The 16,498-nt window shown below is 32.1% G+C and overlaps 1 protein-coding gene across 2 annotated transcripts in view; it reads right to left on the bottom strand.

The window, feature by feature from the left end:
* Ca-alpha1D (Ca[2+]-channel protein alpha[[1]] subunit D) overlaps nt 1-16,498 on the bottom strand; it is a 154,385-nt gene that overhangs the window by 91,340 nt on the left and 46,547 nt on the right. For both annotated transcript variants that reach the window (XM_088243056.1, XM_088243058.1), the window contains exons 19-22: nt 16,272-16,401; nt 14,566-14,732; nt 12,062-12,149; nt 10,471-10,578 (exon numbers count right to left, since the gene is read on the bottom strand). In XM_088243056.1, coding sequence (XP_088099182.1) covers nt 10,471-10,578; nt 12,062-12,149; nt 14,566-14,732; nt 16,272-16,401 — 493 coding nt within the window. The remainder of the gene's footprint in view (nt 1-10,470; nt 10,579-12,061; nt 12,150-14,565; nt 14,733-16,271; nt 16,402-16,498) is intronic.

Below are 16,498 nucleotides of genomic sequence, written 5' to 3'. Positions count from 1 at the left end.
TTGAAATACAGTGAAATGCTGTTCCTCGATCAGCATAGAACAAACCATTGCCCGAGTGCACCAATGTCCCGTTTTTGCCCCTTTCTAAAATCAAGACAAGCCATGGATTTTTAATTAGATCTTCTCAAGACGTGATCCCGTTGAATGTTTTGTCGAAACTCTATGGCTTTTTTATCTTGATTTCATTTCCATGTTCGGAAGGCCGGCCATGCAAAAATAGTGCGTAAAGACACCAAGCGAATTCGTGTTTCTATTAAAGAAAATTGATTAGTATCTTAAAGTTTATGTTCGGTGAAAATAACATTTCTAATATAAAGACTCCTTGGCATTGGTGTAGCAGTTTTTGTTATTTTTCTTGAAAACACCAAAACGGGAGTTTGCTATCTTTGCTTCCAATGCTCTCAATTGCCCTCTCATAATGATAAATTCATTTTATTCATCAGTAAAACAAAATGCTGCAACTGTGGTAATTTTGATTTAATTAACTTAAACATAATTGAACCAAATGAGCTCTACTCTAAGGTACAAAATGGACGGTCAGTGCTGACTGGAGAAATGCTGGGGACAAATACATATTCCTACACGGATTAATATCAAACTGGCGAGGAGTTAATAACCTGATTTTACATTGTATTCAATAACTTATGATTTATTAACGCTCTCATATCATTGACTTAAAAATGTTATTTTAATTAAAGATAAATTATTAAATGAAAAACAGACAAAAATTTATTTAACCAAGGAACCAAATCAATGTGGTAGCCATTTTCTTTTGCAGAAATAGTAGGTTATTTGCAACGCCAAATTGTTCGATGCTGTCTCATTTCAAGTTATATTAATCGAACACCGATTTGAGTCAATGTACTGTCCGGCAGAATTTTATTTTATTAAAGAAAAACAATTATTTGTGTTCTTATAATTTACACAAATACTTAAATTTTGGGGGCATTTTCAATGAGTTGTAAATAAATCACTATCAGAAAATGGAAATGAAGTTGGTGTAGAGTAGGGTTTGAACCTCAGACCTCTGATCCGTGAGTCGGCGACACTAGCCACAGGACCACAACTCGATTCTAGAATGATCAAGCAATATTGTTTTTTTAATTTATTTAAGTGTTAGAAAAGTGATGTGATTCAAGATTGGAAGCGCGTGGGCGCTGTTGGCTATGGACGAAGCATGGGTATCATTTTGGCTTCCTGAAAATTTATCCTTTTCTTTTCCATGTTTAAATCGAATATTTTTTAAGAGATTGCGTAGTTATTGATACAACAGGGCGAGGATGTGTGAACATGCGATATAAAATACAAAATATGTTTTAGTTTTAGCTTAAAAACCTGTAAAAAATAACAAATGGTTAATATTGTAATGTTCGTTCAAGGTAAGGGCACGCTTGTCAGAAAAAATAACACTTTTAGGGGTAAATACAAAAGGAAGATGGGTATAAAACAGGGGTCAGAAAACGAAATTGAAAAATAACTCATTTTGGATGTTCAGAAAAAAAATCAGCACCTTTGGGTTGGATAGACAATTATTGTTAATATTTTTTTTATATTATAGGTATATTATAATGTATTTACATTTTTTTTTCGCTAAGCCTGTCACACAGGTTGAAGATGGTATAAATTATATCTTAGAATCAATATTTTATTGAATATAATAAACGGTTTTAAAATTTAGATACCTGTGTAATTCAATTGCCTCTTTTATTATTCGTGTACTGTAATTACTTGGTTAATGTAAAGATTTTGGTTCCAAGGCGAAAAAATGTTCGGTGTCTATGAAGTGCTCCGCTATTGCGGTTTTGTCAGGGTGCCCAAGTTACGCAGACACCTAAATAACATAAACAGAGACGACGGGCTTAAATTTAACTCAACATGGTTCCCAGAACTACACACTACAAAAACGAATAGAAGAATGCCTACCGCCGACTGCGACACGGTACACATTACTAGTACGTAAACACATACTTTTTTTACAAAACACACAGTTAACCCTGAAGATGGCTCCTGCAAGAATAGCTGAAACGTCGGAACAAATCCAACACAAATGGTATCACTCAAAAAAGATACATATTGATAACAGAGACTGTAAAAACCTTCGCACCTATAGCCCACGTGGTTGATAACATACCGATGCAGGGAGCTGAGACAGCTCCAATAGACCCAAAGTCCCACTGAGGGTTGCTCAAATGTGCTCTTCATAATGAACTAAGGTTGCGGGCCTGGAAGCGGAGTATATGCTCTGTAAAAAAGCATTTGGTCAGCATCATGCGAAAGAACTGCTGCAAGCGTACTCGCAAAGGTTTGCTTTCGACCTGATGGAGCTAAGCCGAAACCGAGTGAAAGTAATCAGTCCTTACATGGCACAGCAGATTGAGTAAGCACCGTGCTAGAATGAATATCCTTGAAACTTCTAGATGTAGGTTCTCAGTGCAGACGATGAAACACGTTTACACGAGGAACCCGAACAGCCAGGCAGACAGGCTTTTTAAAGGCCTGATGGCGCGGAGGGCGAGAATTAACTTATGAGGATCCGTCACAATAGATCTACTCAGGCCACCGTGACGTTAAGAGCTTATTTAGCACTGTCTTCCATCTACAATAAGAAGAACCGTAAAAGCACAAAACTTGAGAAAGTTTTCAACTTCAACTGACTGTATCTTTTTATATATTTAATATTATGCTTTCAAATGTTTCAGATTACAGAAGTATACCACATGTGTGGACATATTAATATCCTTCATTTTTTTTGTTGCTTTCCCAATTTACCTGCAAATTGTTGCAAACATGAGACACAATAATAACGCCGTAGTTTTCCATGCAGCATTTTACTGCTTAACCGTGAGACAATAAATATTTAAAAAATATTCAGTTTTCACAAATAATATTGTCAATATATCATGCACAATTAGAGAAATTGAATAAAACAAATTTTCAGCTTTAAAAAGCATAATATAATTTAAAACACTTGTCACCAAATTAAAAAAAAAAACAAATTTAACCTCTTTCAAAAATCATTAAAAATAAACTAATTTTAAACTCAAAATTGAGACTGTGTGTAATTTGAGACATGTATAAAGCTAGAACAATAAAAAAATATTAAAATGCATGCACTATCTTCCCAGTCTGTACTTTTCTGTAGTAAAATAACTACTGCAGTCGTACCTAGTTATACAATAATTGAGTTTTCTCCTAATTATTAAACATTACTATCAGTAGAGGTTTGAGACTCAATAATTGAGACATATACACCTCATTTGAGATAAAGTCTCAATTTACCTTCCAAAAAAAAATGCTTTCATTTCTGGGAATTTTCAGTTTTACTCTTCCAACCTACGCCGAAAGTTTTAAACATGGCGTTGACTTGTTTACGAAAAAGTGCCTCACGATATTGTATTATTAAATCGATCTAGATCACTGCAGTTTTTTTTTTTACTAATAATACAGTTTTAGTTAGAGGCAAATTTAATTCAGAAATATATTTGAATTTAAAACCAATGTCAATTTCTCAATAAATACTACTTACTTTAATTTGGTAATGTATCCAAAATAAAACAAGTTTATTAGATTATAATTCTACTTTTTTAAAAATAAAATATACAAAGGGTATATTTTATAAAAAATAAAGTATAATTATAAGCCAATAAACTTGTTTTATTTTGGATACATTACCAAATTAAATATGGAATTCTACCAATTGTCCGCATACACAATAAATAACTACTCACTTTGTTTAAATTTCCTCTTGACAGCAATTATACGTTCAGAAGCAAAAACTTTAGAAGGACACTGTCAGTGTTGCCAGAGTAGCAACGACAAAAAATGTAATGTTATGTGCCGCGGAAGTTTCGTCTCAAATCGCATTCAAATCTCATGTTGTATGCTTTTACGGTATAAGCAATTGTAGACAATATTAAAAACATTTTTAAAAAACAACTTATTTTATACCATCTTCAGCGTGAGTAACAAACCTGAATACGTTTTTTAAAAAATTAAAATATAGTTTACAGTTAGTCCAGAGATTAGGACCATACATTGAACACCAATGTTAAATAATTACCTTTCTTAGAAAAAGAAGTTCCGATGTGACAAAATTTTCTAGGTGACTGCTTTTTTTGCGTTACAATATCCAAAATATTTTTTTAACAATTTCGATTTGCGTTTGAAGAAAATTTTGAAAAATAAGTGTTTTATAAAAAAACCAAACTCAAATAAAACTACAAACAATGAAAATCTCACACTGGTGTTCACATGCTAAGGCGGTTCTTGTTATTTATTTTTTAAGTATTAAATTTTGCTACTGCACCTGTTTTTATGCTAATGTATTATAATTTTCTTAATTGATTATTAGAAAAAATTAAAAAATAGATTAATGTTAGAAGATGGGTTAGATATACGTTTATCTTGTGTTTACTTTAAAGCTTTTTCTTCATAAACAATTAACAAACTCTTTTTTTCCTCAAAATACATGAGTATGTATACTTTCAGAGGCGGCCATTTTGATAAATTTGAAAAAAGAAAAAAAAACCGTCAACTAAGCACTATAGTCCTTAAAATATAACTTGATTAAAATGACAGCTGCCAAACTAATCTATCAAACAAATCTGGTTGTATTTCACACACAGAATTGCGTTCTTCACCCGCGCGAACAATTTCACAAGTTTAATAATTCATTAGTAAAATGAAATTAATAAGTAAAAATATGGAAATGTAAAATAATTGAAATTCATTTCGCATGTTTTAAAACACTTTCTAATATGTTTTGTATAAAATTATTACATAAATTAAAAAAAATAAATTTCATCACTTTAGTTCTTAAAATATAGCTTGATTAGAATGACAGCTGTCAAACTAAATTCATTAGTGATGGGAAATCACTGATCACTGATCAAATCGATTTTATCAGTTATATTATGCAATCATGAAACTCTGTTTTCGAAAATTGATATAAAACGCAAAAACAAGTCTATTATAGTGTGTTTAAGACAATTATTTAATTAAAAATAAGACATTAAATACTTTTTTTCATGAGCAACAACAAATTAATTACAATATTTGAGTTTGTCCAAATGTTCGTAGACAAAAGACTGGATTTTACCCCCTGGGGAGTCATTAAGATTAACAAATTACAACAGGGATGGAGAATACCTTAAATAAGGGAATATGGATGTCAAGGCATTTACAGGGCTTATGACCTGTCATTGGCTGGTTTAAGTGGCCACTTTACACACTGTGTAACATTCACCATTTTGCCTATGTTTGAACATCCATATTTACATCCAACTCAAATATTACAATGAAACCAACTGGTCCAAGAAGAAGTGTAAAAATTGAAAATTTGTTTTCAGGCGTTGCCTAGTATGTGAAATAATTCAGTCAGATGAATCTCTTCACAACAATAAAGGTTTCAGCTCTTTAACTTCACTAAAATCAACAAATGGAACAATTGAAGAAATATGGATGCTCAAACATAGGCAAAATGATGAATGTTACACAGTGTATAAAGTGGCCACTTAAACCAGCCAATGACAGGTCATAAGCCCTGTAAATGCCTTGACATCCATATTCCCTTATTTAAGGTATTCTCCATCCCTGTTGATAATTTGTTAACAAATTAATTATTTTTTATTCAATCGATTTGCATTGATCAATCTGTCCATCTCTAACATTTTTTCAAAATGACTTAACCTTATAAGAACGTCGTTAATAATTAGGTTTATTTTAGTTTTGAAGCTGATTTTATATAATTATGTTGATTTGTATGTCAAGCATTGTTTTAAAAAAAAAAAATAACATGCCAGATACGAATGGTTTTTCGTGTGTCAATATAAATAACTCCTTCGACGTCATTGCAAAGTTATGTCGTCACTTTTGATGACAACTGTAATTCTAATCAAGCTATATTTCAAGACTATAGGTAAACTATGATTTGTTTTATAGATATTAGATAAACCATTAAAAAGTATTTATAGTAACCGAGAAGCACTATGTTTAAATGGGTCAACAGTCGAGCTTATGACTTGGTTCAGAATTAATATTTTTATTTGAAATTTTAATGAAAATGACTTTGAATATAGAGGAGAACAAGGTGGTGTTTTCGTCTAACGATACGGTAATACGGTTACGGTAATACGGTTTTCGTCTAACGATTTTTACTAAAAATCTTATAATCGTATCGATAAATTGATTGCGCTGTGCATTAATGTATTAAATAGTGATTTGTTTTTCTTAGCAAATTGTATCAAGCCAAATTGTATATGGGGAAGTAAGCAAAATGTCTTGATGCTTTAAAACTTGAATGTAATGGCCTCCGTGGTGTGGTGGTCAGGACGCTTGACTCACAAACGGAAGGTTCCGGGTTCGATTCCCATGAGAACACTAAAAAAATGTGTGATTTTTCTCAAGCCTGGGTGTTCTGTGCTGTTTCTCACCACTGTAATTGGGCCTCCTGGCCTTTGGTGGCGCAAAAAAAATAAGTGAAAAACAATATTATTATTTTGTTTAACTTTATTAATAAACTAAAAAAATATATTTGCTGTATATATTTATTTAACAATTCGTTTTTACCCGCGGCTTCACTTTCGTGGCATTAGGAAGAAATTCTTTAAATAATTAATTAGGTTTATTGTTTGTCAATAAGAATTTTTCCGATGAAATGATATATTTTGAAATTTGAAAAGCAAATGAAACTAACCATAAATAAAGCAAAATAATTTTAGAAATTTAAAGGATAATTCTCAAATTGATTCTTTTTGACACTTAACCGCCTACTTATTTAAAAATAATGTTGCTCATTGTTGACATTTTTTTTTAAATTCCGGATGAAAAATAAGTATCCTATTTTTCTTCTCACATAGAGGAAGCGAGATCTGTATGCAAAGACAGATTGATTGGGCGTTCTATCCTCTCTGCCCACCCCTACGGGAAAACGGCATGATGGTTTGTTTGTTTTTGTTAGTGAAATCTCCTGTAGTAAAAATATTTTGGAATGGTATGCCAAAAGTGTCAAACGCCTCTATAGTCCTTAAAATATAGCTCGATTAAAATGACAGCTGTCAAACTAATGTCATTAGTGATGGAAAATTACCGAACACTGATCAAATCGATTTAATCAGTTTTTTCATGAAATAATGAAACTTTTTTTTCTGAAAATTGATATAAAAACGCAAAAACAAGGCTATTATAGTGTGTTTATGACAAAAAATAAGACATTTATACTTTTTTCATGAACAAAATCAAAGGAATTATATTTTTATTTGATCAATTTGTCCCATCTCTAACGTTTTTGCAAAATGATGTAACCTTGTAAAAACGTCGTTAATAATTAGGTTTATTTAGTTTTTTTTAGTTTTAAAGCTGATTTTATATATTTATGTGTCAAACATTGTATTGAACAAATAAATTAACACGCCGAATACAAATGATTTTTCGTGTGTCAAAATAAATAATTCCTTAGACGTTACTACAAAGTTATGTCGTCACTTTTTCTGACAAATGTCATTCCAAGAAAGCTATATTTTAGGGAAAATAGCTATCCTTAACCCCTTAAAGCGCTGTTAAACAACATTAAAAAAAAAAGAATTGACGTAACTGAGGTGCAGTAGTATTAATATGAAATAATTGGAAAAAATATATTGGTTAGGGCATAATCAAAATAAAATAAAGTACACATACCTTAAAAATAAAATGCCGTAGATGTTGAAGGCCCCCATGTACAAAGTAAATAACAAAACAATAAAAATATATACAAAAGTGCAATCTTGAGAATTGTGATGCTTAAACTAACAGCGAGAAAATGTGTTAAAAGAAAAACCCAAAGGTGCGAATGGAAGGATTTCAAAACCATCAAATTGAAGAACTTTGGCGAAAAGTGCAACTTTGTGAGGATTAAGACTTAATTGTAGTCGTTTTAAAATAGCACTTTTTCCGATTGTTCATCTGTTTGATCAGTCAAACCATGGCTTGTTTTGGCCGCTAAGTTTAGTAATCAAGGAAGTTTTGACCAAATATTTTACGCAATGATTTCAGTACATAAACCTACAATTTTTTTATTTTTTTTTAAATGCAATAATATATATTATATTCCAATGAAGATAAACACAACCTTTAAATAGGAGCGTATGTCTTAAAAATAAAAAGCTATGTCTCTTAAACATTGCGATACCTTACACTGTTTTTAAAATGGTTAAAATGAATATAAAAGGTTTTTTTTATTATTTTGGTTCATCAAAATATCAGTATTTTCAATGAATTTATTAAAAAAATAGCTTAGCACTTGTTTGTCGATGAAAATAAATTAAATTTTAAAATAATTGTGTTTTTGCACAATAAGTAGTGAAAAAATACACAATTAATTATATTTAAAGAAATAGTTCTTTTGAAAAAAATACTTTAAAAATCAAAATAAGGAAACTAGCAAATCGGCAGAAAGTTTAGCAAGTCTTTGAGTACAATCTAGAATAATAATTAAAATATCATAGTCACATAATACGTTGAATCATGGTCAAATCTTCATCGAATACAATGTGCCGTATATGTAGGTAGAAATAAAATACATGAAAACCAAAAAGATACATAAATATAAATAAAAAATAAATTCAAAGTGCAGAAAAATACACAATATTAAAAAATAACCGTAAGTAAATGAGAATAAATTAATTTTGTAAAAGGGACAGAATTATTTTGACAGCACACTGTCTACTTTCCTCCTTTTTCTATGAATGTAATAATTGCAATAATTTAAAATGCTGTAAGGAACAACGTGTAAATTGTTCAAGTGACGAAAAAAAAGCTCCAAAAATATTTTCAACCTTTCCGAGCCTAAGCGAGGTATTAGGAATATCCCTGCTAAAATGCTTTAAATGCGATTTCAAAAAATATAAAAATTATGTCGTTATGATGTCATAAAAGTGTTTCATGGCATATACAGAGTCTGATTTCTTTTTTTCTCTCGCAATATTATTCTTAAACTTTTCTTTATATTTAAAAATGTTTTTCCTTTTTTTGTTTTTTCATATTTATGTATTTATTTCGTTAATATTTTTGGTTGCTTATGTGTATTTACCTACTTGTTACTATTTTTATAGTTATGCAATTTTATAATTTTTTGTTATGTTTTTAAATATGTATTTTTTTTTTCATATTTATGTTCAATATATGTTAAAGGCAATTTATGCCGTTTATGTAAAATAAATAAATAAATAAATAATATTTTAAGTTTTCTGCAAAATTCATACATGTTTTCATAAAATACTGTTGGGAAAGGAATTTTTTCATTTTGCGGGTTTGGAGAGCCCGATTGTCAATTTTTTTATGTTTGTATAAATGCCCCTGAAGTATGCTAAAATTTTTAGCTGTATTCATTGTTTGCTTTTTGTGTGGCAGCTGCTAAGGTTAAACGTGTTTTTATGAGCTTTGCGATTTTTGTTTGTTTAAAAAAATGGATCAAAGAATTTGTATCAAATTTTGTGTCAAAACGAAATGAAGTGTAACACAGTATGCGATGTATGGCCACTTAAACCAGCCATTGACAGGTCATAAGCCCTGTAGATGCCTAGACTTCTATATTACCTTCTCTTAAATGTTCTTCATCTCTGTTGTAATGTGTTAATATGTAGTTTACAGTTAATAATTACCATGTCTGTGTATTTTTTATAGTGTTAAAGTCCACTGGGGCGTTTAAATAAAAATAAACAGCTTGACCGATTTACGTGCGGTTTTCAGCGAAATGTAGATCTTTGCGCTACGCGTGTTCGTAGATATTAAAAATTGAATGTGTGCAAAAAAAGTTAGAAGCATAAATCTTTTTTTCATCGACCTACCAGGTTTGCATTCGACGAGAATGCATATACAAAAAAAATAAAGGATGTATTTTTGAATGTTTACAAACAACATTTGCTGTTTATGGGTCCCAATCAGATTCTTGCCTTACATTCCTTATCATGTATTTCTTATTATAATAAATACATTTTTGAAAATCGCATTCATGAATAAAGTGCTCCCCTGTTGGTGAGAAGAGCCGAGTTTGACATTTGCAAAAAGAATTCCACATTTGAAAATTATTATTTTATGTTTTCGAATTCAACCATAAACAAGTACCAAGGTACCTACTTAAATGCATCATTTAAATATCAATTATTTTTGGTTTTGGAATTCAATCATAAACACGTACCTAGGTACCTATTTATCAATGAAAAGTATTTTTCCAAGGTGATAGCAGGCTAGCCAACGTTCGGGCAGGACAACGTCTGTCGAGTCCAATAGTTTACATATATATGATTAAAAATTAAAAATGCGATGTTTCATAAATCCTTCCTCTTTGATATTGTACAATTTACACCTTGTCCCTTGCAGCCCATTTACTGCCGACGATATTATATGCATGTCTAGGCAAAAATAGCGGAATTTTCGGGAATATGGGAAACAGGGTGACAGGAAATAAACAGGTTCCGCGAGTGTTGCGCCCCTTACCTTAAACATTTGGACACCCATTACAGCGAACATAAACTGCAATAGGCACGTAACCAACACAATGTTTCCTATCGTCTTTACGGCAACTATGACGCACTGTACTACGTGCTGTATTGATAACAGAAATGAAATTAAAACATTATGATAACAAAATACACGAAGAAGTTGAGTGGTGGCCGATTATTGTATGTACACAGGAACCTCTTTTTACGCGGCGATACGTTCCTCACTACTGTACTTTTTTACACGGTACTCCGTGTAAAAATAAGAGCAGTAAATTGTAAGGCAAAGTTTCTTGAAAATGTACGAAAAAAATAATAAAAACTCACTACTTTGATTGACGTCACTGGTTTATATGAACCAACCAATGATGCGAGAGTTGGGAAGGATATCCGGTTGGCTTACCGTAAATAAACCAATAGGAAGAACTAACAGAGAACAATCTCTGACGTCACACGCAGAATTATTTCAGGAATACAAAACTTTAAAAAATCATAGTGCTGATAAAACAATGAGTAAATTTTTTTTTTATTTGGCTTAGTTTAATAGTCTTTTAACAAATAAAAAATGAAAAAAAAACAATGAACTTTCTCATTGTTATATTATTATGCATTTTTCAATAGAAGTAAAAAAAATGGACTATGTTATTTCAACACCGTATAAAGAGAGGTTCCAATGCAATTAAATTTTATTTGTTTTAAATAAAAATAAATTATTTTTGCTGATTTACCCAAACGTTTCAATTTTGGTGTCATTTTCAACAGGTTGTAAATAATTCATAGTTCCCTTTCCGCATCTAAAGGGGCATAGGGCACTGCCTTGGTTCACCAACCGCAGCGTGTATCGATCATTTTTATTACATGAAGGTAAGATGATCAGACTTACGCTTCAGGTGCCAGTCTATTAAATATTCCAGTGTTAAACGCATTTTCAATAAATATTTCATGTCAATCGTGTCAGGAATCGAACCCGAGACCTCTTGAATTGTAGGCAAATGCCCTCACCATTTAGAAAATGAAAATATGATTCAAATTGTGTTTGAGCGGGGTTCAAACTTGGAACCTTTGATCCTGTATTTATAAAGTAAATGCAGTGTATCTTTATCATATGTTGTAAGAAAGTAAGGTGATCAGTCTTGTGCTTCAGGTGTTAATCCAGATACAGCGGTGTAATGCCACTTTATAAACTAATATTTTAAGTAGAAACTCCCGGGAATTGAACCCAGGACCTCGAGCATGGTAGGCAAACGCGCGAACCACTACATTACGAGGCAGACTTTTCTTCACTGAATTTTATTTTTCAGAATTTTTACCTAAGAGAAGTCATCGGGTTACACCCGTCCAGGAATCTGGTTCTATTTCACACACAGGATTGCGTTCTTCATCCGTGCGGACAATTTAACTAGTTAAATAATTCATTAATTAAATTAAATTAATAAGTAAAAAAATATGAAAAATCGGATAGATTTAGTAGCAAAAAATGTGTGAATTAAAAAAAAAATTACTTTGAGAATGTTGCGTATAAACTAATAATACCTCTTTTTAAATTAATTGCTTTAAACAAACATAATAATAATTGTTTTAATACAGACCTTAAGACCCTTGGCTCTATTGATGGCTCTCAAAGGTCTGAGAACTCGCAATACTCTGAGAATTTTCACCACAGATATCGCACCAGAACTGAAAAGATGATAAAATGAATACATTTAAAGCACTAACATTGAGCTTTTCCATGTTAAAATATAAATAAATGTTTACTTTGTTTAAAATCATAACAAAATAATCTTCAATAATTAATAACAAAATTAAAAAAAAAAAAACAAACGGTTCTTACAGCTCATATGACGAGTGATATTTAATGTTATTTTATCGAATTTTTATTAAAACTATTGTGTCATAATATATTATATTCCCTCACACCTACACTTTTGCTGATTGGGAATATTTTGTACAAATAAAATATGCGATGCAATGTAATGTGTGTAAAAAGATGTATTCTGTCATAAATAATAAATAAAAGTTTAAATAACAGTTTTTTGATAAAAATATTTCATAGTTAAAAAATATCATCCTTATTATTTATTTATTTACGGGCGTATTAAGTCCTTTTAACAATGGATAAAACATTTCTTCATAATAGATATAAGTGGATGCCCAATTTAAAAAAATGCCTAAGTCCAATTTTATCGGTTTTGAGCTGTGGACCATTTTGTGAACTATACATTTACCTAATTAATTTTTCATTAAAGAATAGCCATTTCAAATTTTGTACTTGAAAAATGGTTTAAAAATTATTATTTCAATTTCGAAAAATCCCTAAGTCCTAAAAATCTCTTAGTCCAAGAGTCTTTTTTATGTGAAAAAATCCCCTAGTCCTTTAAATACTTTTAAAAATCCCTAAGTCCTGACCTTAGGCTTAAGCCTACTTTTTAACAAGCAGTAATTTTGTAATTAAACGTGTAACAATTTTTAATTTGTTTATCTTAAAATAAAGAAGCAGAAAAACTTTTAATACGTATTTTCAACTATCCGAAATTCTGTCATTTAACATTTCAGGAACAATATAAACATTTACACTTAAAATATCTTAGAACTACAAAAAGAGAGATGAGGCGAAGTACTTGTTACTGACTGAGCTTTTAACTGATAGAGTAACTGAACACTGAACTATATATCGTAACTGACTGTCAAAGTCACAACTGACCTCTGCAGAAAAACGCAGAGAGGATCTGTGGAGATCGGAACTCGGCGATAGGCTCTGGATACTGCCATCCGAAAGTATAAACACCGCCCACAGTTTTAACTTCCCTACCTGGAAAGCTCGCAACAGACTGAGGGTAGGGGTGACTATAGCCCTTAAAATATAGCTTGATTAAAATGACAGCTGCCAAACTAATGTCGCTAGCGATGGGAAATTATTGATCACTGATCATGTACCGATTTAATTGATTTTATCAGTTTTTTCATGCACACATGAGACTCTGTTTCCGAAAATTGATATAAAAACGCAAAAACTAGCCTATTATAGTGTGTTTAAGACAATTATTTACTAAAAAGAAGACATTTAATACTTTTTTTCATGAACAACGACAAATTAATTATTTTTTATTCAATCGATTTACATTGATCAATTTGTCTCATCTCTAACATGTTTGCAAAATTATGTTACCTTTCTTCTGAAATTCGTTCTTCCGAAATTCATTTATAATTAGGTTTATTTTAGTTTTTTTAAATTTCAAAGCTTATTTTATATAATCGTGTTGATTAATATGTCAAGCATTGTTTTAAAAAAATAAATTAACATGCCAGATACGAATGATTTTTCGTGTGTCAATATAAATCACTCCTTAGACGTTACTACAAAGTTATGTCCTCACTTTTGCTGACAACTGTCATTCTAATCATGATATATTTTCAAGACTATAGGTGCAAATATAACCAACAGATGTGAGGTTTTTTGAAGGTAGATGATTGTGGAGAGGTGCAGGACAATCCTCAACACTGCTGCGGTGTCCGCAAATGCAGCTGACTTGTGAAGAGGATGATTTGAGGATGGCCACTACGGGCAATATCTGTCGCTGCACATTGGAGTTGCAAAGTTTGAAGTCTGGACCCTATAAGTAAGTAAATACTGACTGTCCGACTGAAGCTGACTGAAGTGCTGACTTATGAACTATTGTCTATATTTTCTCTGTACTTCCTAGTGGGGAATTGAGGTTGTCTGCTATTTCCCTGGCTGTCAGCAGCTTGAAATCCGCGCTTGTCACCAATTTGGACACTTTCATACAGAAATGCACAGTTCATCTTCAGCACTGTCTTTCAGGGTGTTTGTAGGTGTTTGTAGATTAGACGACAGTGAACAGGGTATTAAAAGGTGAACTTGAAGTCCCGCACAGTCTTTGACACTAACGCCTCATGTGCTGGAGCATTGTCCCGATAAAAGTGTCTTGGCGGGATATTAGTATTTCCCAATAATATTTATTTTTATGTACCATTATTACCAATACCAATATTCTTTTTTTTGTCAACTCGATGTCAGAGGTGGAGCATATCAATGAATAATATATGAACATGTTTTTTGATCGATTTGTTATACCTGAAAAACATGGAGATGAGAGACACACAGACCACCAGGAGATCCAGCAAGTTGAAGGCCGAGCGACAGAAGGCTCCCTTATGGAACACAAAGCCGTAGGAGATGACCTTCAGCATCAGCTCTACCGTGAACACCGTCGTGAAGAAATAGTCGAAGTAGTTCAATATCTACATAGAAAAAACAATCACGTTAGTTATTAATTTGTACTAACAATATTTTGTGCGTGTCCAAATCTTTGAAGACAAATCGTGAATTTTGCCATGATGGGTTTGATATGGTTACGAATGATGAAATCAGGCGAGAGTGTAAATCTGAGACAAGTATAATTGATAAGATTAAGAAAGGGTCTCTGAGATGGTTTGGTCACGTAGAACGAATGGACGACGAGAGAATGGTAAAACAAGTGTATATGGCAAAAATGAACGGCAACGTTAGACGAGGACTACCAAGGAAGACGTGGCATGATCAGATAAACCAAAATCTTAAGTCTGGTCATGTCAAAAGCAGACAGAACCGAAGGGCATGTATGACAAGATGTATGAATGTGGAAGAGGCTAGGATTGTATGCCAGGATAGACGTGTGTGGCGGTCCATTCTCTCTGCCTACCCCTACGGGGAAATGGCGTGATGGTAGTAGTAGTAGTAGTAGTGGGTTTGATATCTTCGTCCTTCCATATACTGTCTTTCCTACGTACTGACAAGCCTCTAAAATAATGGCCTAGCAGGTTTTTTCCTTTAAGGTGATTCTTAACGAAAATATGAAACTAATTATTCGTAGGTGGCGCTTTTTTAATTTTTTATGAAAAAATGACATTTTTACGTTTATTTTCAATGGAAATTTTACAAAACTTAACCTTTTACCTTTTGTAAATTTAAATAGATTTTAAGACTGTTTAGATTAAGTGTTATATATACTTATTAATGCCAATCTGTTATGGCTTAAAAAAAATAATAATTTGGTTTGCGGAATTTTTACACTATATTGATTGTAACAAATACCATAACAATACAATTAAGGTCCTTTTTACAAAATAGTGTACAAAACAAAAAAATATATATCTTATTTCAGCAGTGCTCAACTCTGCATATGGAGAATGTCTCAAACTTGTTCAGAATCACTTGGTATGTTCGGTTTCAGTTAGAAAAGATGTCTTCCCTTGGCTTGGGAGAAGGCTATCCAATATTCTTGTCATGTGCGAAGTTGCTTCTCCTTCATCATAAAATGATCACTCAGTGGGAGTAAATTACTACCAAAGTTGGGAACAAAATGCCGAACACTCCTCTAGTGGAACGGAAGGCCTGTTGACAACTGCCAACAGGCTGGGTTCTCCTGAAGAGTTTTAAGTGGTTTCCTCTCCACATGAGCAAATGCTGAAAAGTTCCTGATTGGCCCACATTAGTATATCCCTCCTGATTCCAACAGTTTTGATAAATTTAATTGCAGAAAAATCCACTTTTGAAATATAAACTTGTATATTTTAAGCAAGGTAAATAATAAAGCAACTCCCATAAAAATATAAATAAAGTGGTAGTAAATTACTATTGGCTGGATTCCCGGAATAGATCGCCGTCTTAGCTAACGCGTCCACCTTTTTATTACCAGGAATACCACAATGGCTGCGGATATAAAACAAAACAATGCATTTATTGGATAGCCAAGCGGGGTAAGATGAATATTAGGTTTATGATTTTAAAATGTAACTTACCAGATTTCTTTCAGAGGCGGCGTTGAGGGGGTCCTCAGCGGCCAACATGGCGGACGAGAACATAATGCAGACCAGGATGACATTGCCAAACAGAGAATGGTTGCAGAGCCAGTGACAAAACACGCGAAATCTAAAAACATAACCTACAAATCAGCGCTAAAACACAAAAGATTATTAGATCAAAACAATACACATCGCACCTCTGCTAGAAAAGTCTCACAACTCAA

Source organism: Micrasema longulum, unplaced genomic scaffold, assembly GCF_059751315.1.
Source record: "Micrasema longulum isolate JH-2025_06_02 unplaced genomic scaffold, ASM5975131v1 h1tg000184l, whole genome shotgun sequence".
Taxonomy (NCBI): domain Eukaryota; kingdom Metazoa; phylum Arthropoda; class Insecta; order Trichoptera; family Brachycentridae; genus Micrasema; species Micrasema longulum.
The sequence above is the reverse complement of the archived record's forward strand: the minus strand, read 5'-3'. Positions and strand labels throughout refer to the sequence as shown.